Source organism: Ranitomeya imitator, chromosome 3 (assembly GCF_032444005.1).
Source record: "Ranitomeya imitator isolate aRanImi1 chromosome 3, aRanImi1.pri, whole genome shotgun sequence".
In the NCBI taxonomy this organism is placed as follows: domain Eukaryota; kingdom Metazoa; phylum Chordata; class Amphibia; order Anura; family Dendrobatidae; genus Ranitomeya; species Ranitomeya imitator.
In genome coordinates, this window is record NC_091284.1 from 99,320,224 (window position 1) to 99,347,921 (window position 27,698).

The 27,698-nt window shown below is 44.4% G+C and overlaps 1 protein-coding gene across 1 annotated transcript in view; it reads left to right on the forward strand.

Annotated features, from left to right (window-relative positions):
• DHRS13 (dehydrogenase/reductase 13) overlaps positions 1-26,603 on the forward strand; it is a 37,968-nt gene extending 11,365 nt beyond the window's left edge. The window contains exons 2-5 of the mRNA XM_069761208.1: positions 20,800-20,918; positions 25,317-25,440; positions 25,631-25,942; positions 26,324-26,603. Of these exons, the coding sequence (XP_069617309.1) occupies positions 20,800-20,918; positions 25,317-25,440; positions 25,631-25,942; positions 26,324-26,586 (818 nt within the window). The 3' untranslated portion in view covers positions 26,587-26,603. The remainder of the gene's footprint in view (positions 1-20,799; positions 20,919-25,316; positions 25,441-25,630; positions 25,943-26,323) is intronic.
• Positions 26,604-27,698: the final 1,095 nt, after the last annotated feature.

Here is a 27,698-nt window from a genome sequence, read left to right on the forward strand (position 1 = left end):
AAACCCAAGCACAGGACCTCACGCTGTATATCAGATAACACGTGAGAAGAAAGGTTAATTACCTCCAGATTATTTTTATTATTTTTCTTATCCATTGGTTGTGGGGGAGTAGTCCTGTGCTTAGTTTTAGATCTGTTGTACATCATATTGGTAGCCCTCACAGGTCTGAGTCTTTCATTCCACTGTGAACCAGCACCTGCACCCAACATTAAATCTTCATCCACAGATGAGGCCGAAGAGAATGAATTGGATCGGGTTTGGGAGGGTAACACCCTCCGATTACCTTGCCCAGATCTGCGTCATTTGTAGACCCGATGATTCTTATAGTCACCAAGGTCCTTCTGATTCTTGTTGCTTTTAGCCTGAAAAATATCCTTTTCCCATTTAAGAAAATCCACATCAAGATCAGCATTGAGTTTAGTCATGGCTTCTGCTGTCATCTGTTTAGCCAATGTCTCCTGAATCCCACAAATCTCCTCCTCCATCTCCTTAATCATACTCTCTCATTAGATTGAATGAGCAACTGCATAAAACTCTTGGAACAGATATTAGCAGTCTGCTCCCATTTATGTTTGAATTCCTCATTATCCATATTAAACGAGGGAAAAACTTGGACCCTCAGGCCCCTGGGAATAAGGCCCTTTTCAACATATCGTTCCAAAAATGACTTGTTCCACCACCACCGTGTGCGCTTATTCAAAAGGTCCCTGAGTCTGACAATGAGACCGCCAATGTCCCCAGAGTCTGAATTAAAAGTTGGAGATGCATCATCACAAAAGACCTGATCCAATTTAGTCAGCCACGTCCCGTGCCTGAAAGTCCATCTGTCCCAGAGGGGTTGCTGTGAAAATACACAGTACATACTTATAATAACATACCAGAACTGATCATAAAGGACCATGTTAAACCGGAATACTCCTAAACAACAATAGAGAGCATACGAAAAAAAAAACCATGGAGTTTAAAATTCCCCAATAATAATTAGTAAGAATAAAGTAATGAATGCCTAAGCAATTAGCTGCAAAAATATAACAATCTTTATTATTTATATAGCAAGGCACAAAAATGTATAAAAAAATTCCATAACGTATACAACATTGATACCACAACTATTGGACAGGTCTAATAGCGGATGATGCAAAGAATCTGGCGTGGCAGGCTATCCATATGAGGGCGGGAACGGCCGCCGCCCAACGTCACATCCAGCGTCAAGAAGCAGGAGGTACTGGGAAGGTTCCCATAGTAACCGCTATCAAGCCGCTTCATAGAGACGCCAGGGGAGACGCGGGCCGAGGCAAGCTCCCGCGCGCATGCGCTACCCGCGGCCAGGGCAACCAGGCAACAGACAAGTGAAAAAATGGAGCAGGTGGGTGGAGCTAATGCGGCAAGTACAAATGCATATATAGAAGCCGCAGGAGTAATGACGATGCGTGAAAATCATAATAAAAAACTAAATATCAAAATAAACAATAATGCAAATTAAATAAACAATAATATTCAAAAATACAGCAAAAACATTAGTAAAGAAAGAAGCAAAATAATGAAAAACAAAAAACACAAGCACATAAACCAACGTGTATACAGAGCCACCACCACAATAAACTGCCAAGTAGCCACATATTGAACAAGCCTGGCTTGAGGATGAGGAAAAGCGGGAGTTGGCCGGGGGGTTAAATATTCACCAACACCAATTGATTTACAAAATGCTCCTTGACCGTGTTATCTGTGGAACACAGAAATCAAACAGACCCTTGCCAGAGAGCTGTGATCTCCTGCCAGAGTCACAAAGGCACCTACTTGTGTTGTGCAAGCCTACTCCACCTTGCCATATTGCCCATACAGTATCTCATTGCAACAAGCTATCTTCTCAATAAATGGCACCACACAATGGCTTGACATCCTTTTATCTATTCATGGGGACTACAATAGTATGTTGTGCTATCAAATCAAGCTGTATCATGCAAGTAACAGTTCATGGTGGTATTATTAATGATAATAACAGAACAAACTTCTGTATATGGTAAGGAAACATTGGGGGAGTTCTATAGAGTTGAGCAAATTTTTCGATATTCGGTTCTGATTACAATCGCTGGCGAATATTGCTTTTGCAATGTTAAGCGAACACACCAAAACGGCATTGGAGTCAATGGGAGTAGAAATGAACGAATATATTCGTTGCCGATCTTCAAACAGAAATTCATCACGAATAGGGAACCAATAGGGCCCGAATATGGCAAAATCAAAGTCGGCGACCGAACCCGAACATATTCGCTCAACTCTAAGTTCTACTAAAGATTTACTAAACGTTGGGGGAAAACGCGTTTTGCAGCAGAATTCTGATACAAATTTCACCAAAAAATGTCCACATAAAGGCTGATTCAACAAAAATGGCATTTTTAAGACTTGTGCCCTACAGTTAGACGCATACGTCAAAAACCGATAGACTAAAGTACCCGCATCAGCAGGTTTTTGAAGAACAAAGAAACATTAAAACGTAGCTTTTACTATATTTCTTATTAAAAAAAAAGTGTGGACATACAGTGCCAACAAGGTGCTAGTGCAGACAATAACAAAAACACAAAGATAAGCAAACCATAAAATGCCTTACTGCCTCAGATTACCATAAAGAACCAATAATGGTCTCTATTCAGACAGATATAGAGAAACCCGGCTCAGGTGGAATCCACCCTGCCAAAACAGAGGGGGTCTCCCCCTAAGGATATAGTCAATTGATTAGCAGTGATAACCTGCCACACACTCTACAGTAATAGGTTTATTGGGGGATATCTCTCACAGAACCCCTCTGTATTGGGTGTAGTTTACACCAATGGTAGACCTTTTGTACGGCACTATTTTAATGCGATATGCTGAATATACATAAAGACACAGGACCTTAAAAACATATGTCCTGGAAAGACTGGAAACCTCCCAACAAGTGGCTAAACAACTATACCGTTTTCCACTACGGGAAACATCTCATGGTATATGTCCACAGCGGCCACTTAGTGGGGTTTAATATTAAATCCAACCATTTTATATACTCATCTGCTTATACTGATAGTTCTCTGTTGTGAATGGTAATTCAGTACCACAATGGACATAGAGGTCAGCACACATACAGTGACCTGGCAATAACCCAAAAAACGAGAACGAGCTCTGAGACGTGGGAACTCTGTTGACCGCAATCCCTAATCCTCTCCAACAACACTAGAGGCAGCTGTGGATTGCGCCTAACGCTGCCTATGCAACTCGGCACGGCCTGAGAAACTAGCTAGCCTGAAGATAGAAAATAAGCCTACCTTGCCTCAGAGAAATACCCCAAAGGAAAAGGCAGCCCCCACATATAATGACTGTGAATTAAAATGAAAAGACAAACGTAGGGATGAAATAGATTTAGCAAAGTGAGGCTCAACTTTCTGAACAGAGCGAGGATAGGAAAGGTAACTTTGCGGTCAACACAAAACCCTACAAAAACCACGCAAAGGGGGCAAAAAGACCCTCCATACCGAACTAACGGCACGGAGGTACACCCTCTGCGTCCCAGAGCTTCCAGCAAGCAGGAAAAAACAAATTGACAAGCTGGACAGAAAAAAAACAGAAAATAAATAGCAAAGAGGAACTTAGCTATGCAGAGCAGCAGGCCACAGGAACGATCCAGAAGGAAACAGGTCCAATACTAGAACATTGACTGGAGGCCAGGATCAAAGCACTAGGTGGAGTTAAATAGAGCAGCACCTAACGACTTCACTACATCACCTGAGGAAGGAAACTCAGAAGCCGCAGTACCACTTTCCTCCACCAACGGAAGCTCACAGAGAGAATCAGCCGAAGTACCACTTGTGACCACAGGAGGGAGCTCTGCCACAGAATTCACAACAGTACCCCCCCCTTGAGGAGGGGTCACCGAACCCTCACCAGAGCTCCCAGGACGACCAGGATGAGCCATATGAAAGGCACGAACAAGATCGGGAGCATGGACATCAGAGGCAAAGACCCAGGAATTATCTTCCTGAGCATAACCCTTCCACTTAACCAGATACTGGAGTTTCCGTCTTGAAACACGAGAATCCAAAATCTTCTCCACAATATACTCCAACTCCCCCTCCACCAAAACCGGGGCAGGAGGATCAACAGATGGAACCATAGGTGCCACGTATCTCCGCAACAATGACCTATGGAATACGTTATGGATGGAAAAAGAATCTGGAAGGGTCAAACGAAAAGACACAGGATTAAGAACCTCAGAAATCCTATAAGGACCAATAAAACGAGGTTTAAACTTAGGAGAGGAAACCTTCATAGGAATATGACGAGAAGATAACCAAACCAAGTCCCCAACCCGAAGTCGGGGACCCACACAGCGTCTGCGATTAGCGAAACGTTGAGCCTTCTCCTGGGACAAAGTCAAATTGTCCACTACATGAGTCAAAATCTGCTGCAACCTGTCCACCACAGTATCCACACCAGGACAGTCCGAAGACTCAACCTGCCCTGAAGAGAAACGAGGATGGAACCCAGAGTTGCAGAAAAACGGTGAAACCAAGGTAGCCGAGCTGGCCCGATTATTAAGGGCGAACTCAGCCAAAGGCAAAAAGGACACCCAGTCATCCTGATCAGCAGAAACAAAGCATCTCAGATATGTTTCCAAGGTCCGATTGGTTCGTTCGGTCTGGCCATTAGTCTGAGGATGGAAAGCCGAGGAAAAAGACAAGTCAATGCCCATCCTACCACAAGAGGCTCGCCAAAACCTCGAAACAAACTGGGAACCTCTGTCAGAAACGATATTCTCTGGAATGCCATGTAAACGAACCACATGCTGGAAAAACAATGGCACCAAATCAGAGGAGGAAGGCAATTTAGACAAGGGTACCAAATGGACCATCTTAGAGAAGCGATCACAGACCACCCAAATGACCGACATCTTTTGAGAGACGGGAAGATCTGAAATAAAATCCATAGAGATATGTGTCCAAGGCCTCTTCGGGACCGGCAAGGGCAAAAGCAACCCACTGGCACGAGAACAGCAGGGCTTAGCCCGAGCACAAATCCCACAGGACTGCACAAAAGTACGCACATCCCGCGACAGAGATGGCCACCAAAAGGATCTAGCCACTAACTCTCTGGTACCAAAAATTCCAGGATGACCAGCCAACACCGAACAATGAACCTCAGAGATAACTTTATTGGTCCACCTATCAGGGACAAACAGTTTCTCCGCTGGGCAACGATCAGGTTTATTAGCCTGAAATTTTTGCAGCACCCGCCGCAAATCAGGGGAGATGGCAGACACAATTACTCCTTCCTTGAGGATACCCGCCAGCTCAGATACACCCGGAGAGTCGGGCACAAAACTCCTAGACAGAGCATCCGCCTTCACATTTTTAGAGCCCGGAAGGTATGAAATCACAAAGTCAAAACGGGCAAAAAACAACGACCAACGAGCTTGTCTAGGATTCAACCGCTTGGCGGACTCGAGATAAGTCAAGTTCTTATGATCAGTCAAGACCACCACGCGATGCTTAGCTCCTTCAAGCCAATGACGCCACTCCTTGAATGCCCACTTCATGGCCAGCAACTCCCGATTGCCCACATCATAATTTCGCTCAGCAGGCGAAAACTTCCTGGAAAAGAAGGCGCATGGTTTCATCACCGAGCAATCAGAACTTCTCTGCGACAAAACAGCCCCTGCTCTAATCTCAGAAGCATCAACCTCGACCTGGAACGGAAGCGAAACATCTGGTTGACACAACACAGGGGCAGAAGAAAAACGACGCTTCAACTCTTAAAAAGCTTCCACAGCAGCAGAAGACCAATTGACCACATCAGCACCTTTCTTGGTCAAATCGGTCAATGGTTTAGCAATACTAGAAAAATTGCAGATGAAGCGACGATAAAAATTAGCAAAGCCCAGGAACTTTTGCAGACTTTTCAGAGATGTCGGCTGAGTCCAATTATCGATGGCTTGGACCTTAACATGGTCCATCTCGATAGTAGAAGGGGAAAAGATGAACCCCAAAAATGAAACCTTCTGAACACCAAAGAGACACTTTGATCCCTTCACAAACAAAGAATTAGCACGCAGGACCTGAAACACCATTCTGACCTGCTTCACATGAGACTCCCAATCATCCGAGAAGATCAAAATGTCATCCAAGTACACAATCAGGAATTTATCCAGGTACTCTCGGAAGATGTCATGCATAAAGGACTGAAACACTGATGGAGCATTGGCAAGTCCGAATGGCATTACTAGATACTCAAAATGGCCCTCGGGCGTATTAAATGCAGTTTTCCATTCATCGCCTCGCTTAATACGCACAAGATTATACGCACCACGAAGATCTATCTTGGTGAACCAACTAGCCCCCTTAATCCGAGCAAATAAATCAGATAACAATGGCAAGGGGTACTGAAATTTAACCGTAATCTTATTTAGAAGGCGGTAATCTATACAAGGTCTCAATGAACCATCCTTCTTGGCTACAAAAAAGAACCCTGCTCCTAATGGCGACGATGACGGGCGAATATGCCCCTTCTCCAAAGACTCCTTCACATAACTCCGCATAGCGGCGTGCTCAGGCACAGATAAATTAAACAGTCGACCTTTTGGGAATTTACTACCAGGAATCAAATCGATAGCACAATCACAATCCCTATGCGGAGGTAGGGTATCGGACTTGGGCTCATCAAATAAATCCCGGTAATCAGACAAGAACTCAGGAACCTCAGAAGGGGTGGATGACGAAATAGTCAGAAATGGGACATCACCATGTACCCCCTGACAACCCCAGCTGGACACAGACATGGATTTCCAATCTAATACTGGATTATGGATTTGTAGCCATGGCAACCCCAACACGACCACATCATGCAGATTATGCAACACCAGAAAGCGAATAACCTCCTGATGTGCAGGAGCCATGCACATGGTCAGCTGGGTCCAGTACTGAGGCTTATTCTTGGCCAAAGGCGTAGCATCAATTCCTCTCAATGGAATAGGACACTGCAAGGGCTCCAAGAAAAACCCACAACGCCTAGCATACTCCAAGTCCATCAAATTCAGAGCAGCGCCTGAGTCCACAAATGCCATGACAGAATACGATGACAAAGAGCAGATCAAGGTAACGGACAGAAGAAATTTTGACTGTACCGTACCAATGGTGGCAGACTTAGCGAACCGCTTAGTGCGCTTAGGACAATCAGAGATAGCATGAGTGGAATCACCACAGTAGAAACACAGCCCATTCAGACATCTGTGTTCTTGCCGTTCCACTCTGGTCAAAGTCCTATCGCACTGCATAGGTTCAGGTTTAAGCTCAGGTAATACCGCCAAATGGTGCAAAGATTAACGCTCGCGCAAGCGTCAACCGATCTGAATGGCCAAAGACATAGACTCATTCAGACCAGCAGGCATAGGAAATCCCACCATGACATCCTTAAGGGCTTCAGAGAGACCTCTTCTGAAAATAGCCGCGAGCGCACCTTCATTCCACTGAGTGAATACAGACCACTTTCTAAATTTCTGACAATATACCTCTATCTCATCCTGACCCTGACACAGAGCCAGCAAATTCTTCTCTGCCTGATCCACTGAATTAGGCTCATCGTACAGCAATCCGAGCGCCAGAAAAAACGCATCAATATTACTTAATGCAGGATCTCCTGGCGCAAGGGAAAATGCCCAGTCCTGAGGATCGCCACGCAAAAAAGAAATAACAATTCTCACTTGTTGAACTGGATCACCAGAGGAGCGAGGTTTCAAGGCCAGAAACAGTTTGCAATTATTTTTGAAATTCATAAACTTGGCTCTATCACCATAAAACAAATCAGGAATAGGAATTCTTGGTTCTAACATAGGCTTCTGAACCACCAAATCTTGAATCTTTTGTACATTTATAATGAGATTATCCATTGAAGAGCACAGACCCTGAATATCCATGTCCACACCTGTGTCCTGAACCACCCAAATGTCTAGGGGAAAAAAAAGGCAAAACACAGTGCAGAGAAAAAAAAAATGGTCTCAGAACTTTTTTCCCTCTATTAAGAATCATTAGTACTTCTGGCCTCCAGTACCGTTGTGAATGGTAATTCAGTACCACAATGGACATAGAGGTCAGCACACATACAGTGACCTGGCAATAACCCAAAAAACGAGAACGAGCTCTGAGACGTGGGAACTCTGTTGACCGCAATCCCTATTCCTCTCCAACAACACTAGAGGCAGCCGTGGATTGCGCCTAACGCTGCCTATGCAACTCGGCACGGCCTGAGAAACTAGCTAGCCTGAAGATAGAAAATAAGCCTACCTTGCCTCAGAGAAATACCCCAAAGGAAAAGGCAGCCCCCACATATAATGACTGTGAATTAAAATGAAAAGACAAACGTAGGGATGAAATAGATTTAGCAAAGTGAGGCCCAACTTTCTGAACAGAGCGAGGATAGGAAAGGTAACTTTGCGGTCAACACAACCCTACAAAAACCACGCAAAGGGGGCAAAAAGACCCTCCGTACCGAACTAACGGCACGGAGGTACACCCTCTGTGTCCCAGAGCTTCCAGCAAGCAGGAAAAAACAAATTGACAAGCTGGACAGAAAAAAACAGAAAACAAATAGCAAAGAGGAACTTAGCTATGCAGAGCAGCAGGCCACAGGAACGATCCAGAAGGAAACAGGTCCAATACTAGAACATTGACTGGAGGCCAGGATCAAAGCACTAGGTGGAGTTAAATAGAGCAGCACCTAACGACTTCACTACATCACCTGAGGAAGGAAACTCAGAAGCCGCAGTACCACTTTCCTCCACCAACGGAAGCTCACAGAGAGAATCAGCCGAAGTACCACTTGTGACCACAGGAGGGAGCTCTGCCACAGAATTCACAACAGTTATCACAGTCTTCTTCATGCAGGGTTGAGTTTAACCGGACTTTCTTGCGGCTCTCACAAACATCCGCATTAGCGTGTCCTGTTTATAGAATGCTTCCGAACGCGTTTCATCCTGAGCAGACTCCTCAGGGGATTACGGCATGTATTTCATGATGGTGAGCAATCGCTGGCGTACTTAATGTCAGCCCTTTTAACTGATAACCGCCGGCATTCATAATCACGTACTTCCGGACGCTGTGGTTTTTACTTCCAGTCCGTAAGAGCGCGTACACTCGGCGGTGGCGCGCATTCATGTGACCGGCTTTGTGTAACCAGAAGACCAGCATTAGACTTTCGGTCTGTCAAAGCGCATGCACCAAATGATGACGCGCACATTCCCCCTAGCAACCGGGATGCTCTGACCCTGTGGCGTAACGTCATTTCTGGCTTGTGTGCTCATTCCGAGATCACCATTCTGCAGAGGAGTGTGCGTACCGTATTACTTAGAGATGATGCGCACATTCACGGTAAACCAGTAACGGTGAACCGTTCCCACAATACTACCTCCCTCTACCATAGGACGGGTAAAAATTACCCTAAAGCCCAAAATAGGTATGTACAGGTAAATCAAAATATCCAAAATCTTAATACCCTCATAGACATAGGACCCACCAGAGGATATCAAACCTCACCAAAACCCAGAATAGAAAGGATATATACTATAAAGAGTGACACGGCAGACCCTCTGTTAAGAAAATGATAGACATGGGGTGAAACTACAAAGTTCCCTATTAGGCCCTTCCTATCCTGATCCCTACCTCACGCGGAGGTTGGCACCCTAGTCCTGCGCAGTGGCGCCCCCACTCGACGGCAGCTGTCCCTAGCAAAAATATGCCCTGGTGCGCCCTACTTCTATAGGAAGGAAGAAAAGCTCAGTTGGTCGTTAAGACCATGTGGTGTTGTAGTTTGTAGTAGAAATATCCATTTGCTTTCCCTTTGCAAGATGTTCCTATCCCAGTCTCCACCTCTTTGTGGCTGGTATACCCTATCTATCCCCATGAATTTTACAACCTTAAGGTTACCTTGGTGTACCCTGTTGATATGGTTTGCCACCGGGGTATCTCTACCTCTGATTGTGTCTCTGTGGTGCTCTCCCACCCTCCTTTTCAACTCTCTACTTGTTTTTCCAATATACTCCACATTCACATGTCATTTTGTAGATCACACCTTTTGTCTTGCAGTTTATGAAATGGTTAATGTGGAAGGTTTTCCTTGGCATAATGCCCCACAGTATTTGCAACTGCCACATTTATAACAACCTTTCACTCTTTCACCCAACTAAGTGGAGTTCGCTTAAGGGAGGGGGGAGGTAAAATGGCTGTGAACCATTCTGTCTTTTATAGAACGGCCCTTTCTGAAAGTAATTTGTGGGGCCGGAGTCAGGACTTCCCTCAAATCACTATTCATCTGAAGGATAGGCCAGTGCTTTTTTAGAATTTCTCTTAAATCTGTTGCCCTATTGGTATATTTGGTGATTAGTCTCACACATTGATTACCTTCCTCTTTTGGGGTAGGTATCAGAAGACCTTTCCTCTGTTTGGTTAAGGACATGCTATAAGCTTCTTTAAGAATCTTGTCCGGATACCTCCGTTCTAGGAAACGTGCTCTAAGGTCATCCGCCTGTTTTCGATATGCAGAAGGCTCAGAGCAGTTTCTTCGGACTCGGAGGTACTGCCCTTTGGGGATGCCTCTCCTAAGTGGAGCTGGATGATTCAACTCCCACCGCAGGAGGGAATTAGACTGTCGGCTTTCTGTATGTACTGGTAGTCAATTGGCCATCACTACCTTTCTCAAGCAGGACATCCAAAAATGGCAATCTGATTCGGTCCATCTCGTAGGTAAAATGTAAACCCAATTCGTTATGATTAAGACCTGCTACAAAGGAAACAAAATTCTCTTCACTGCCCCTCCAGATGACAAAAACATCGTCTATGTACCCCAGCCACATGACGATGCTATCTTCAGTCGACGATGTTTCACCAAAGATGATGTTCTCCTCCCACCAGCCCAGGAGCAAATTTGCATACAAGGGGGCACAAGGGCTCCCCATCGCAGTACCCCTGAGATGGTGGAAGTAAGTACCATCAAAAACAAAATAGTTTTTTGTCTGACAAAATTCCAGAGCCTTTAACACAAACTCGTTATGTTGGCAAAATTGCAGCTCTCTTGTATTCAGGAAGTAATCCACAGCCATAATACCTTTGTTGTGTGGGATAGAGGAATAAAGCGCCTCCACGTCAATGGAACATAACAACATATCTGTATCAAGCACCACACTTTCAAGTTTCAAAAGAAGGTCTGCCATGTCACGGGTGTAGGAACTCAGGGAAACTACAAAGGGTCTCAGAATACGGTCCACGTACAATCCTAAATTTTGTGTAAGGCTACCAATCCCCGAGACTATAGCTCTTCCTTTTAGGGGATTGGTGCCTTTATGTATTTTTGGTAGACAGTAAAAAGTCGACACCACAGGATGTACGGGTACCAAAAATTCCATCTCATTGGCATCTATCAGTTTCTTGTTGAAAGCCTCCATTACTAACTCCTTCAATTGTCCATGATACATCTTGGTGGGATTTGCCTCAAGTCTCTCATCCCATTTCTTCTTGAAGGGAATGACACAGGGCTCTGTATTGTGCTGTATCCATCAAGGTCCAGATGGGTTGGCTTCTTAGAGTGCAGTTTTTTTAAAATCAACTTGCTTGTAAATAAAAATAGGTCCTTTACTGTGGTGAAAAAAATCAAAATTATTATGAGGTACAAAGGTTAAACCCAAGCACAGGACCTCACGCTGTATATCAGATAACACGTGAGAAGAAAGGTTAATCACGGCGGACGTGGAGTCCCTCTACACCTGCATCGCCCATCATCACTGGGTAAGAGCGGTCGAGTTTTTTCTGGGGACAAGCAATCTGGGTGTCTCACTGCAACAACTAATTTTGGAGTTGCTAAAATTTATTTTGACAAAGAACTTCTTTACTTTTAAGGATCATTTCTTTTTGCAGCAACGCGGTACCGCAATGGGCGCGGTGTGTGCGCCATCCTACGCCAACCTCTTTCTTGGGTTTTGGGAGAGGGAGGTTTTCGGGGATGGCGCATGCGCCACCACCTAGGTCATCGGTTGGTACTGTTACATTGATGACCTGATCATTTGACAAGGTCCTGAGACTGATCTGATTAATTTTTTCTCAATATTGAATAATAATGAGTACAATATTAACCTGACATTTAAATATAGTGCTCAACAAATTGATTTTTTGGACATCCAGATTGTTGTTGACCATGATTGTTATTCAAACTGATGTATTTAGGAAGGAAACTTCCGTAAATGCCTTTCTACATGCCTCGTCAGCTCATACCCCTTCCACGGTCAGGGCGATTCCGATAGGCCAGTTCCTGCGAATCAGGCGCTTATGTTCTTCGGACAAGCGTTTTGAGGCACAGCCGCTGGACCTTCGTGATCGCTTCCATGAGCGTGGATATAGCAAACGGTGCATTAAGAGGGGCTATTTGAGGGCCAAGGCGTCCGTTCGTGGTGATCTGCTGTCAGGCTCCAAGGGCGATAGGGGTGAATCCAACCAAATTAGATTCATCTCGACCTATAACAAGAGATGGCATACTATTCGAAATATTCTCCATAGACATTGGTCCATTCTTAAGACTGAACCTGTGTTGGGTAGGTTGCTTCCTGAGAGACCGTTGATGACAGCAAGGCGTAGCAAAAACCTGAGGGACCTCCTTGTGAGAAGTCACCATGTGTCTACCCCTTCTCTTCCATTCTACACAGGGAAACCGAGACAAGGTTGATTTTTGTTCATCCGATGGCAAAAGGAGTTACAAGATCAGGGAATACATTTCATGCAGCAGCAGCTTTATCTATTACGCCACATGCCCCTACGGCCTAATATACATTGGGCTTACATCTAGGGAGTTGCGTGTGCGGACTAGAGAACATGTTAGGGATATCAAGGCTGCTGCTGCTGTCACTATTGATTTGGAATCTCTCAAAACGATCCCTCGGCATTTCCGCTTGTGCCATGCCTGCGACCCGGACTTACTTTTGATCCGAGGTATTTATCGGATACATGGTGGTATCCGTGGAGGTGATCTTAAACGCAGGCTGGCGCAGGTGGAGTGTCGTTGGATTGTTACACTCGACACAGTTGCCCCATCCGGGTTGAATGAAAAAGTTAGCTTTTCGCCATTTCTTTAACCGTGTGTGTCTTCTTCAAAAATATTGGTTCCATTTTTGTCAGCGCTGATGGCGTGCCCTTGGAGTCTGTATGTTTTTAATTTGCTTTTAATTCTGTGTGTTTTTGTGTTTTTTATGTTTATTGCTAGTGGACGCTCTATTTGATATTCTGGCTTTTGGATACTACTTCATATCCCTCGTGTGACTGATGCCTTGTGGATCAGGTTCTGCATGTTGGCCCACATCTCCTCCATGGGTGAAATTTCGACAGGATCTGTTGGATCACGACAGATTATCAGGACGTCATGATCCATGCCCCATGGATTAGTTATTTATGTACTTAAAAAAACATTTTTTTAATTTTATGTGGCTACTTGGCAGTTTATTGTGGTGGTGGCTCTGTATACACGTTGGTTTACGTGCCTGTGTTTTGTTTTTCATTATTTTGCTTCTTTCTTTACTAATGTTTTTTGCTGTATTTTTGAATATTATTGTTTAATTTGCATTATTGTTTATTTTGATATTTAATTTTTTATTATGATTTTCACACATCGTCATTACTCCTGCGGCTTCTATATATGCATTTGTACTTGCTGCATTAGCTCCACCCACCTGCTTCATTTTTCCACTTGTCTGTTGCCTGGTTGCCCGGGTAGCGCATGCGCGCGGGAGCTTGCCTCGGCCCGCATCTCCTCCGGCGTCTCTATGAAGCGGCTTGATAGCGGTTACTATGGGAACCTTCCCAGTACCTCCTGCTTGTTGACGCTGTATGTGACGTCGGGCGGAGGCCGCTCCCGCCCTCATGCGCTCACAGACGCGCCCAGTGCTAACCACTCCCCTTCCTTTTGTATTGGTGCTTTTCAGTCTTGGGGGGATATTTAAGCCGGTCTATATGGTACAATAACACACTGCCCCCTGAGGAAGCAGCGGCGAAACGCGTGTTATGATCTGTTTACATGCACTTTCTGCACCTTATTTGTAGCATTGTGGCTTATTCATACACTGATGAGCCGTGCATGGCCTCTACCCAGCTTCATAGGTTTATTCCTTGAGGTTTTCCCCCCTTTATTTATATATATGCGTGGGTACTGGGAACGCTCTAATGTTATGGATAGCCTGCCACGCCAGATTCTTTGCATCATCCGCTATTAGACCTGTCCAATAGTTGTGGTATCAATGTTGTATACGTTATGGAATTTTTTTATACATTTTTGTGCCTTGCTATATAAATAATAAAGATTGTTATATTTTTGCAGTTAATTGCTTAGGCATTCATTACTTTATTATTGGGAAATTTCAAACTCCATGGGTTTTTTTCGTATGCTCTCTATTGTTGTTTAGGAGAATTCCTGTTTAACATGGTTCTTTATGATCAGTTCTGGTATGTTATTATCACCTCTTCCATATGTTTGTGTCTCCCAGGTGGCTTGTTGCAGACTTTAAACAACACTTTTTATGGATATCTTTGAGAAATGGCTTTCTTCTTGCTACTCTTCCATAAAGGCCAGATTTGTGCAGTGTACGACTGATTGTTGTCCTATGGACAGACTGTCCCACCTCAGCTGTAGATCTCTGCAGCTCATCTAGAGTGATCATGGGCCTCTTGGCTGCATCTTTGATCAGTCTTCTCCTCGTTTGAGATGAGAGTTTAGAGGGACGGCTGGGTCTTGGTAGATTTGCAGTGGTATGATACTCCTTCCATTTCAATGTGATTGCTTGCACAGTGCTCCTTGGGATGTTTAAAGTTTTGGAAATCATTTTGTATCCAAATCCGGCTTTAAACTTCTCCACACCAGTATAACGGACCTGCCTGTTGTGTTCTTTGTTCTTCATGATGCTCTCTGTGCTTCAAACAGAACCCTGAGACTATCACAGAGCAGGTGCATTTATACGGAGACTTGATTACACACGGGTGGATTATATTTATCATCATTAGGCATTTAGGACAACATTGGATCATTCAGAGATCCACAATGAACTTCTGGAGTGAGTTTGCTGCACTGAAAGTACAGGGGCCGAATAATATTGCACGCCCCACTTTTCAGTTTTTGATTTTCTGCAAAAATTTAAAATAACCAATAAATTTAGTTCAACTTCAAAATTGTGCTCCACTTGTTGATTCTTCACCAAGAATTTACATTTGGTATCTTTGTTTGTAGCATGATATGTGGGAAAAGGTTGACAAGTTCCAGGGGGCCGAATACTTTCGCAAGGCACTGTACAATGACCAAAAATATGTGACTCCAGTGTGTTTGACAGTTTTCACCTGTCCCAGACACTGAAACACGTTGACACATTGAAACCTAGAAGCTGTGCACATGTGCGTGTGTTTCTACGGACTGTGTGACCCATATGTGGAAGTGTCCATTTTTTACCAGCAGTATGGGTCGCAAAACGTCCACACACTGGGATGTCATCCGTGTGACACGTCCCGGCCCCTGAGAAGCAGCAGTACAGTAAGCGGTTTCCCAACACCGGGTGCTGCGAACAGCTCCCATCATTCTCCCCTGATCTGGTGGTGATCAGGGCGAGCAGGTGAGAATGTTGAGTTCAATTCAAGTTGATAAGACCGGGATCACACATACGCGAGATACGGCTGAGTCTCGCAGGTGAAAACCCAGCTCTGGCGCCGGCACTCCGGAGCGGAGCGTGCGGCCGCACAGTAATACATGGAGCTGCACACTCCACTCCGGAGTGCCGGCGCCAGAGCTTGGTTTTCACCTACGGGACTCGGCTGTATCTTGCGTATGTGTGATCCCGGCCTAACAATGAGAGCAGGCGGCAGCTGATGGGACTATTACTCCCATCAGCCTACACCTGCTGCTGCTAATAAGTGACAGCAGGAGCCGCTGATGGAAGTATTTATCACCCGCCGCCTGCGCTATAAATAAATACAGTTAAAAAAAAATGCATGGGTTCCCCTGTATTTTCTATAACCAGCTGGGGGCAATACAAAGGTGACAACAACCCCACAAATATGAACCCCACTTGTCCACCGCTACAGGGCAAGTGGGAAGAGTCGGGCAAAGCGCAAGAATTGGCGCATCTAATAGATGTGCCTTTTTTGGTCAGCTGGGGGGCCCTATATCAATGGCCCCTCACCAGGCTGAGGATGCCAGCCCCCAGCTGTGAGCTTTAGCAAGGCTGGTTGTCAAAAATGAGGGGGGATCACACACAATTATTTTTAAATTATTTAAATAAGAAAAAAACAAACAAACAGCATGGGGACCCCTCTATGATGTGGTATGATGTTTTTATCGCCTCTTATTGCATGCTATTTTTATGTTGCTGCAGCCAAAAAAAATGTAACTCCAGCCTTTTGATTGTATTTTCTCATTACGCCGTTTAACAATTGGAATAATTTACTACTTATTTTTTTTCTGACTTTTACGGACATACCAATGCTAAATATGTATTTTTATCTTTATTAATATTATTATTATTAGTAGTAGTAGTATTGTTGTTTTTATGTCATGTTAATGTTTTTATGTGCCCACGTTGCGGATTAGCTTAAGGAATTTTTAGTGCGGATTCTGTATCTCTTGGCAGAAAACGCAGGTGCAGATTTGTCGTGTTTTTTGTGTGGATTTGCTGCGGATTTCTTGCGTTTTTTACCTCTGTGGATTTCTATAATGGAATGGGTACAAAAACGCTGCAGATCCGCAAAAAAGAAGTGACATGCTACTTCTTTTAATCCGCAGCGTTTCTGCACGGAATTTTCCACACCATCAGCACAGCATTTTTTTTTCTCATTGATTTACATTGTACTGTAAATCACTTGTTGATCTGCAGCGTTTCTGCACTGCAAAAAATACTGCGGATCTGCAACGTGTACACATACCCTTAATGAGGTAAAAGGTGGGCGATCATAGTTTTTTTGTTTACACTGTATTTATTGGTCCCCTTAGGGGACTTCAAGATGTGATTGTCTGATCACTTATACTGTGCATAGCAGGAAATCCGCACTGCTATGTATGGAGAAAATCACCATCTCCTATGAACACCAGCTAAATGCTGGCTTTCGCAGGAGTATTGTAATGACAGGCACAGGGGTCTTCAGTAGGCCTTCGGCTGTCATAGCAACTCGGTGCCCCGCGATCACGTGGAATGACGCACCCCCTTTCGGAGCATATTAAAGGCAACCTGTCACCCCCCCAGGGCATTTTTAAGTAAAAGGGCCACCTTCAGCAGCACTCAGGCTGCATTCTGTGAAGGTGGCTCTTATGTTTAGCATCCCTAGGAATGCTGAAATATTCACTTTTATAAATTGCCCACCATACCTCTATTGTGTCCCGGAGATGTTTTCTCCCCCGTGTCAACCGCCTCAGAGCCGTCAATCATCCCCCTGTGCCCCCCGGGAGCCGCCTCCTGCGTACAAAATACGTGCCCGACGCCTGCCCTCTGCAATTATTTCTCGGGCATGCGCCGTACGCGCTGCCCAGGAACTCCAGGATATCGCTCTTGCGCACAGCGGAGGCCCCAGATCCTGCCGCGCAGTGACTTCACAAATCTCGCAAGACTTCGGCACTATCTTCAATGGAGCACGGTGACCCGCTCCACTGTGCAGGCGCCAGATTCCCAGCCCCGCACTGTGAATACATCATAACACATTGCGGGGCGGGATCTAGAGTCTTGGCTACACGAAGGCGCCGGTGACGTCACGAGGAGGCGACGCACGGAGAACACGGGGATGATTGACGGCTCTGGGGCGGTTGACACGGGGGAGAAAACATACCTCCTGGACACAATAGAGGTATGGCGGGCAATTTAAAAAGTGAATATTTCAGCATTCCTAGGGATGCTAAACCTAAGAGCCACCTTCACAGAATTCAGCCTTAGTGCTGCTGAAGGTGGCTCTTTTACTTAAAAACGCCCTGGGGGGGTGACAGGTTCCCTTTAAATGCCCGCTGTCAGAGATTGAGAGTATGGCCAAGTGGGATAATTTTATAAAAGGAAAAAAATGGAGCGATCAGGCGAGCAGCGGGAATACAACCACCAAAAAAACAAACTGGCCACTTTAGACCTAGTGATCTTCTTCAAACTTTATCAGGTCTGAATACCAAATTCATACGATAAATTATCTGGTGTTGCGCCGTTCTGAGCATCCTAGGAATAGATTAGGAAGCATTGTTTGTTTAATTTGTTTATTTCAGTAGTTCCTCTGCCCCCTTTTACTTTGTCTGTTAGGTCTTAAGGTACCGTCACATTAAGCGACGCTGCAGCGATCTAGACAACGATGCCGATCGCTGCAGCGTCGCTGTTTGGTCGCTGGAGAGCTGTCACACAGACAGCTCTCCAGCGACCAATGATGCCGGTCCCCTGGTAACCAGGGTAAACATCGGGCTGCGCTTAGTGACCCGATGTTTACCCTGGTTACCAGCGTAAACGTAAAAAAAAAAAAAAAAAAAAATACATTCCGGTGTCTGTCGCGTCCCTCGGCGTTCTGCTTTCCTGCACTGTCAGCGCCGGCCAGCCGTAAAGCAGAGCGGTGACGTCACCGCTGTGCTTTACGGCTGGCCGGCGCTCACAGCCAGTGCAGGAAAGCACAGCGCCGGGGGACAGACACCGGAATGTGAGTATGTAGTGTTTGGTTTTTTTTACGTTTACGCTGGTAACCAGGGTAAACATCGGGTTACTAAGCGCGGCCCTGCGCTTAGTAACCCGATGGTTACCCTGGTTACCAGTGAAGATATCGCTGAATCGGCGTCACACACGCCGATTCAGCGATGTCTGTGGGAGATCCAGAGACGAAATAAAGTGCTGGACTTTCTGCTCCGACCAACGATGGCACAGCAGGATCCAGATCGCTGCTGCCTGTCAAACTGAACGATATCACTATCCAGGACGCTGCAACGTCACGGATCACTAGCGATATCGTTCAGTGTGACGGTACCTTTAGGGTTTGTCAGGGTTTTAAGATTGAAAGCCTACTCTTAGGATAGACTATCAATTTTAGATTGGTGGAAGTCTGTCGTTCAGCCGCCCGGCCAATCAACTGGTTATCTGCGGGTTACCTGGTATTATGCTTCAGTTTCATCTCTTATATTGAACAGAGCTGTAATTTGTAACACTAGACCTAAAAGTTAGCGGGTCAAGGGTGTGCGGAATGTCAACCCTCCGCCCAGGGTTATTAGGTGAAGGTGAGCCTGCGTACACAGAGACGAGATTGTGACTGCCAGACAAGCTTGATGTATTGGTATCATAGTCATCACATTGCTAGATTGCAGTGGCATTTGGCCATCGGAGATCCTTAAAGAACCTTTAAGAAAATAATTTAGATTTGTGTTGTTCTCCATTTATGTAATGTACTCAGACGTTATATGAGCCCATTATGAGCATCTATTCATTATCGCCTTTGCTCCTGTTTTTTTTGTCTAGTTTTGTGTGTGTTTGTGTGGGATCACCAGGGTGGCAGTCGTGGCCGAGGTAAAAGTCTCTTGCAGGTCACAGGTCTCCATTCCGTTACTACCTGTCACGTTCTCCAGCTTCCTCTCAGGACCTTCTGCACTGCGCTGCACATACTCCTCAGACGATGAAGAATAAACTGTTACAATCCAGTTCAACACTTGAACTGTTAACTTTACTGCTTCTGGTACACAGCGCATACATATCCTTTCCATCATCCGCATCAGGGTGGATATTAGGCAATTTCTCCTCTGTCACTGTCTTAACTTCTCTGTCGCTAAGCTCTCTACCGAGACGGACGGGGTTCTCCGGTCTCTCATCATCATCTCCGCTCAGTCCTGCTTCAGTAGGGGAACCTCTAAGCCGTTTCGCCCCGGTCTCGAGTACATCCACCCACGTAACAAGCCGCCAAATTCTGAGTGACCTGAGTACTGCTTAATCTTATGGCAAATTCAGACCCACTTTCTGCACTGTCAGCTCTTCTCCTGGTGTTACTCCCTGATGAGGCCCTGACCCAGAACACTGTATGACTGGGCTCTTATCTTCAATGTTACGGAGCTAGCTGCCCTGTCAGGGCGCTCCCGCTCAACTGATTCAAATTCCAGATGTTTCCCTGGTTAACGGCCGTTAGCTCTTCCCACTTAACGATTTACAGGCTAAGTATCACTCCACCCCCATTTAGTGGGCCAACTAGGGTACCACGCTAGAAGCCATACATTACAAAATTTAAAAGCATATAGAAAATCCTACAATGAACATAAATAAACATTAAATATACATAAAATATTTCATGACTTTAGTCCACCCCCTTACATGTTCACCTTTTGTTGTTTGCACCCAATTCATTACTCTGTTTTGAACTTTTTGCTTGATCGTTTTATTTTATTTTTTTGCTTTGTGGGCATAGTTTAGTGATTCCAAATGTTTTCGCCTGATTCATCAATTGTCTTTTTAGCAGCAGAATTCAGCCCATCTTCACTCCAGTGACCCACCATCACCACCGCCGGTGTATCTTTGAGTACGTCAGTATCTTGGTGATAAGTCGCAAAATAAGCTTAAGATGGGGGGGGGGGGGGGGCATTCAAATTCTTGAATTGTGTGCGCCATTTTGATAAATTTGGTGCCAAAACCAGGAACTAATACAAAGGACAAAAGGAAAGTGACTTAAAAAAAATGGAAATGATGATGAATCAGTGCATACATTGTTGGACATCTGTCATTGTGTGTGACACATTCATAAATGTAAAGTTACTGACTCCATGTTACATTTGTATGTACAGGGGCAAGTACTGGAATTGGCAAAATGACAGCACTAGACATGGCCAAGCGCGGAGCTCGGGTGATTTTGGCATGTCGTGTGAAAGAGACTGGAGAAGCCGCTGCGTACGACATACGGACAGTAAGCAATAAATGCCACCGATTTGTAGACATTTTTGATGTTTATTATTTCTGTTGAGCCATTATATTGTTAGAATTTCTTAATCTATTTTTTTTTTTATTTAAAAATGCATTGATATCAACTGGGGTTGTCACCCAACTTTACCAAACCCCTAAAAAAATACAGCTGCCTGGTTCTGCAGTAAACTATTACCTACCCTGTAATTAAAAAGGTCTATGCACGCAGCAAAACAGTCTGTATCCGTTTGTTTGTTTTTTTAAATTTGCAGATCAAGGTCTTCCATACAAGTTAATGAACCAGTTAAAATAATGGATAGCACTGAGATTGCATCCATATGACATCTGCGTGCTGTCCATTTTTCGGTAGTTTAGTGAGCAGGAGTAGCTTGAGGGGGCAAAAAAAAATTCTTGCATACAAGAGAAAAGGTGCCATGTGGATGGTAAAAATGAACAGACAGTCCAAAAATGGATGAAAATTGGATCAACCAGCACGGTGGTGCAGTGGTTAGCACAGCAGCCTTTCAGCACTGGAGTCCTGGGTTCAAATCCCACCAAGGACAACATCTGCAAAGAGTTTGTATGTTCTCCCTGTGTTTGCATGGGTTTCCTCCGATTCTAGATTGTGAGCCCCATCAGGGACAGTGATGATAATGTGTGCAAAACTGTAAAGCGCTGCGGAATATGTTAGCGCTATATAAAAATAAAGATTATTATTATCAAGCACACACAATAAAAGATGGACTTATGAATGAGACCTTAATGGTGTTGTCTGGGCATACGGAGAGGTCATCATTATCTGTGTAAATCTGATACTTTGCGCTACCACTGATCCGTAGTCGTTACACTGGCAGCTGGATGTAAACACTTTGAACGGATCTGTTGAGCGGCCTCTGCTGGCTTGTGCTGCCGATTCTTTCTAATAGAAGCTGTTCTGCAGTAGCCAGCAGAGGCTGCTACACTTTGGCCAGAGCTGTGCTAAGCAGCTCCATTCAAAATGTTTTCGTCCGGCCACCGCCGGAGCAAATAAGAGCTGATTGTGGAGGCAACGGGTGTTCGACCGACATCAATCTGATATTGATGACCTATCCTGTGGACAGTTAATACATATTGAAAGTCCTGATAACCCCTTTCAGTATAACAGTATGTTTGACCATTAGTAGCAGACTGGAATCGCATAAAAGGCTTTGTTCACATCTGCATCGTATAATGGAAGCCACAACACATTACCAAATCCATCACACAATGGACTCCGGCCGTGCATGGCAGACCCTATTGATTTTATAATGAGATCTGGAAACAAAAAAAAAACAGGTTTCATACTAATTGCAGAACAAATTGCACAGAGATGTGCAATGAATCCCAAAGGGAAATAACCAACTCCAAATATACATTAAATACAGGAGAATATGGAGTAACTAGGATAAAAATAATATTTTATTGTATAAATATATATAACAAGTCCTAGAAGAATGTAAGGTGCATCAAAGACGGAACAGACCAGCAGTGCCAACTAACAGACAGACCTGATAAATAATATGTCGCTAGAATTACAGAGGAAGGAGCCCTATATCTTAACAATAGCTAAATCCAGAAAGCCACGTTGATGCCTTGACTGCTGTTGGTGGCAGAGGCTCAAAAATTGGTGGTCGCGAATCTTATGTGTGGGTATGTCTGGTGTGGGAACTCTCTTCCATGTTGCCGGAGGACCAATCTATTGCAGACTGCACGCTCTGCAGTAAGAAAATAAGTCTTGGATATCCTGGCACAAATTGATGTCAACACATGAAGCGACATCACCTGCTCTTGTGGGGAAAGCAAGCAATGTGAGCGGGGCTCAAGATGTCCTCCTCTTGATGGTGTTTCTGGTAGCCAAGCTGCTTCTTCAAGTAGCGCCTGGTCATAGTTATCATCCCAACCATCATGCTCATCTACTTGCTGCTTTCTGTTCTGCTCCCCGTCTCTCTTCCTTATGTTGTTGGATTGTTGGAAGGACCCTACATAGGATTGGGTTCGTGCACAGGGCTGGGTAGATAAGGAGAACATTTTTTCAAACGAATATGCTTTGCCTTTCATGACCGCAATTTTCTTTAACCAAATTCTATTTTTTTTTTTTTTTTTTAAATGAGGAAATTATGATATTTTGTGTTTCGACCGGTAAAGTTTCCCCAGACTTGCACAGAATTGGGCCCAGGCCAAGGACTGGGAACATAAAAGGCTGTTGTAATGTTCTTTTCCATCACTAAATCACATGGTTAGAGAGTGATCACACCAGAAATCAAACCCTGACTCTGGTTCCTGTGGTCTGGACTCCCTGTTTGGCACAGAAAGAAACAAACAAAATTTGTCAAGACAGAAAATGTCAGAGACCCAAGAATAGATGCTTCCTGCTGTCTGGTCCGGGTGCAGAGGCTCCTGCACAGCAGAGGTTTGAATGCCTTGAAACGCGGTGACGAAATAAGCCGCATTCATACTTCATTTGGTCCCCGATCGTATTTTGGACATTTGGCATATTAGGGAATATGTGATATATTAGACTGTAGCTGCGCAGCGACTTTGGCTGCTACACAGATCATACGACCACAGATTGCTATATGGAGCTGCTACAACGCAACGTAATGCAAGTGAATAGGGTCTCTGGGAGCCAAACAGTACTGCAACCATCACCTGCAGGTTTGAATAAATCCAATTGGTTTAATGTATTTTGTGCATTGCTTGCCATGGTACCGTGCAATTACCCTATTCCCTTGGATTTTCCTGCGATTTAGCAGCAACACCCAGCGATCTTTGGCTATGTGACGTGTGTTGCAGCCAACATTTCCATGTAGCCCCAGCCTTAGGCCGGCCTCACACTCAGCGTATGAAAATACGGTCCGTATATTATGGCCGTAATACGCTGAAAAGTCCCGAAAATAGTGGTCCGTAGCTCCTCCGTAGGCAGGGTGTTTCAGCGTTTTTTGCGCATGGCATCCTCCGTATGTAATCCGTATGGCATCCGTACTGCGTGTTTTTATCGCAGGCTTGCAAAACCGACATACGGCTATACAAGGGATCCATGTGTTAAAAAAAAAAAAAAAAACATATATACTGTCTGTATGTATATATATATATATATATATATATATATATATATATATATATATATATATATATATATATATATATATATATATATATATATATATATATATATAATCTATCAGTAGACACATATATGTATATATATTATTACTTCATACAGCGCGAGATAGCAGAAAGCCGGTAATTCAATTACCGGCTTTTGCTTTCTCCTTCCTAAACCCGACATGATATGAGACATGGTTTACATACAGTAGACCATCTCATATCACCATTTTTTTTGCATATTCCACACTACTAATGTTAGTAGTGTGTATATGCAAAATTTGTATGTGCGGGTATGTCTGGTGTGGGAACTCTCTTCCATGTTGCCGGAGGACCAATCTATTGCAGACTGCACGCTCTGCAGTAAGAAAATAAGTCTTGGATATCCTGGCACAAATTGATGTCAACACATGAAGCGACATCACCTGCTCTTGTGGGGAAAGCAAGCAATGTGAGCCTCTCCATTATTAATTTGGCTTAATGTCACCTTACAATAGCAAGGTGACATTAACCCTTCATTACCCCATATCCCACCGCTACACGGGAATGGGAAGAGAGTGGCCAAGTGCCAGAATAGGCGCATCTTCCAGATGTGCCTTTTCTGGGGTGGCTGGGGGCAGATGTTTTTAGCCAGGGGGGGCCAATAACCATGGACCCTCTCCAGGCTATTAATATCTGCCCTCAGTCACTGGCTTTACTACTCTGGCGGAGAAAATTGTGCGGGAGCCCACGCCAATTTTTTCCGCCATTTAACCCTTTATTTTAATAGCTAGAACGGCCAAATTTTGCATATACACACTACTAACATTAGTAGTGTGGAATATGCAAAAAAAAAATGGTGATATGAGATGGTTTACTGTATGTAAACCAGGTCTCATATCATGTCGGGTTTAGGAAGGAGAAAGCAAAAGCCGGTAATTGAATTACCGGCTTTTCTCTCTAACACCGCTGCGTATTCCTCGCAAGTCACACTGCTGGTCCGTGTGTAATCCGTATTTTTGGGACTTCCATAGACTTTCATTGACGTTTTATTTGCGCAATACGGTGACAAACGCAGCATGCTGCGATTTTCTATGGCCGTAGAAAGCCGTATAATACTGATCAGTAAAATACGGCTGATAGGAGCAGGGGCATAGAGAATAATTGTGCCGTATTTTTTGCGAGTTTTACGGACGTAGTTTCTGCGCTTTTACGTCCGTAAAACTCGCAAGTGTGACGCCGGCCTAAAGGTTTAGATGTGATCCTTTCTGATATCCTGTGTATTTATTTGTTTCTCCAGCTATCTGGCAACAATCAGGTGCTGTTCATGAAGCTGGATCTGGCCTCCATTGCATCAATTAGGTCATTTTGCAAGACGTTCCTGAGCAGTGAACCTCGTCTGGACATACTAATAAACAATGCGGGTGAGCCATCAGAATCCATGGAACTCTCCATCTTGACCTGTACTAGGTGCCTTGGTCGTAGTGTCTAACACCCATGTAAATATATATAGGTGTAATGTGCTCATTTACCTGAAAAGCTGAGAAATGGCCCCAAAGGTCCAGATATGACAATATTTATGGATTTCATCAATGACCATTTTCTTCACTTTAGGCATTGAAGGTAAAGGCAAGACTGAAGACGGCTTCAATTTGGTCTTTGGCGTCAATCACTTGGGTCATTTTCTGTTGACTCATTTGCTTTTGGATCGTCTCAAGCAGTGTAGCCCCAGCCGTATCGTGGTTCTTGCCTCCAGTGCTCATAGCAGGGGAAGAATTGACTTCAAGAACCTAAATCCATCTGGAGAATCATGGATGGAAATTATCCAGGCGTATTGTGACAGTAAACTCGCCAATATTCTGTTCGCTCGAGAGTTGGCCAACCGATTACAGGGCACTGATGTCACTTGTTACTCCGTTCACCCGGGTAAGTGCCGCCTGAGCGGTGTTCTTTAGCGGAAATAGGGCTGACCGTCCACGACAAGCCAATGGTGGCTTTATGGTATGCTCTTCTAAAATGTAAAATCCAAGAATGATCCATTGCTTTACCGCTTACAAAGTCTAGCATAGAATGTCCAAAGTATATATCCTGTAGGCACTGCTACATACTCTTTGCTCTACGTTACCTTTTGGAGATTTTATTTCCTACAAGCAATGGTGTTAGGGGAGAACATAATATGGGATGATAATGGGAGTAATGAAGCATATGACTCCATAATAAAATCAATGGCCACAGGGTTTCAGATAGTGATGACTTTACTGAAGTCTTATTTTATGCCTTGGACATTAATCTCTTTCCTTCTTGCAGGTGTGGTGCGCACTCATTTAGGACGCAACTTGCCACAATGGCTTATGCTACCAATTTACCCCATTGCTTGGCTCCTGCTCAAGAACCCTATGGAGGGAGCTCAAACTTCTATTTACTGTGCTGTCCAAGAGGGAATCGAAATGTACAGTGGGCGCTACTTTGCCAATTGCCAGGTTCAACAGGTCAAACCACATGCTCGGGATGATGCAGTGGCCAAGAAACTGTGGGAAGTTAGCGAAGATCTCCTTGGGTTACTCAAATAAATGTTCCCACACTTCCATTAATCTCAGGGCACAACTTATCTCCTCCTAAATCTATACATGTTCCTGCCATTTAGGGGCGTGATGTAAGGTCGCTACACATTAGATTTAAAGGGTTATTCCCAGCCTTTCATGTGGAGGTATGGAAACCGTGTAGCACGGCTGCTCGACCGTTCCTGTAGCTCTCCCTTTTCGAGGTCGGATCTTTTTTTTTTTTTTTTTTTTTAAATTGGGGCTAAAAATCAGTTTTGCAATTGTCTTTCGTTAAAGCGTATGTCTCCTGTCACTAGAAAACTATTATAGTGCAGGATTCTATTACATGTTTTTGTTGATAACTGCAGCACGGACCACCCAAACCCTGAGCTGTGGGCTGCACTAGACTAGGCTGCTTGTGACGTGTCGCTACCACTTTCAGGGCGAGCGCTATAAGATGTTATGACAGTCCCATAGTGAAGACAGCAGCCTAGCAGTAAGAGAGACTGCCTGGTTTGCTGCAGCCCAGAGCACAGAGTTCAGGCGGTCCGTGCTGCAGGTCATCGGCAAAATGTTAGTGATTTATAAAAATGATTGTAAGAGTCGTTAACTACACCAAGTGCACAATTATTAGGCAGTGAGTATTTTGATCATATGGTAATTTTTATGCAGATTTTCCAACTCCGTCCTCTATAAACTTGAATGCTTATTGGATGAAGCAGATCATGTGATATGTATTTGTGTAATGAGGAGAGTGAGGCCTAAGGACACAACACCCTTTATCAAGGTGTGCAGAATTATTAGGAAACTTGTTTTCCTCAGGCACAATGGACCAAAAAGATTTAACGGATACTGAAGAGTCCTAAATTGTTAAGTGTTATAGAGAGCAGCACTCTTGAAATTGATATTGGGGAGTGATCACAGAACCATCAAAATAGTCACCAGGATCGAGAAGAAAATGTGTTGAGAAAAAACGACGCCAAAGATATGAGAAGAATCAAACGAGAAGCGACCAGGAAGCCGTTATCCTCCAGTGCTTTCATATTCCAGAACTGTAACCTCCCTGGAGGCCCAGAAGTACAACGTGTTCAGTGCTCCGAGACACGACCGAGGTAAGGAAGGCCAAGACCCGACCACCACTG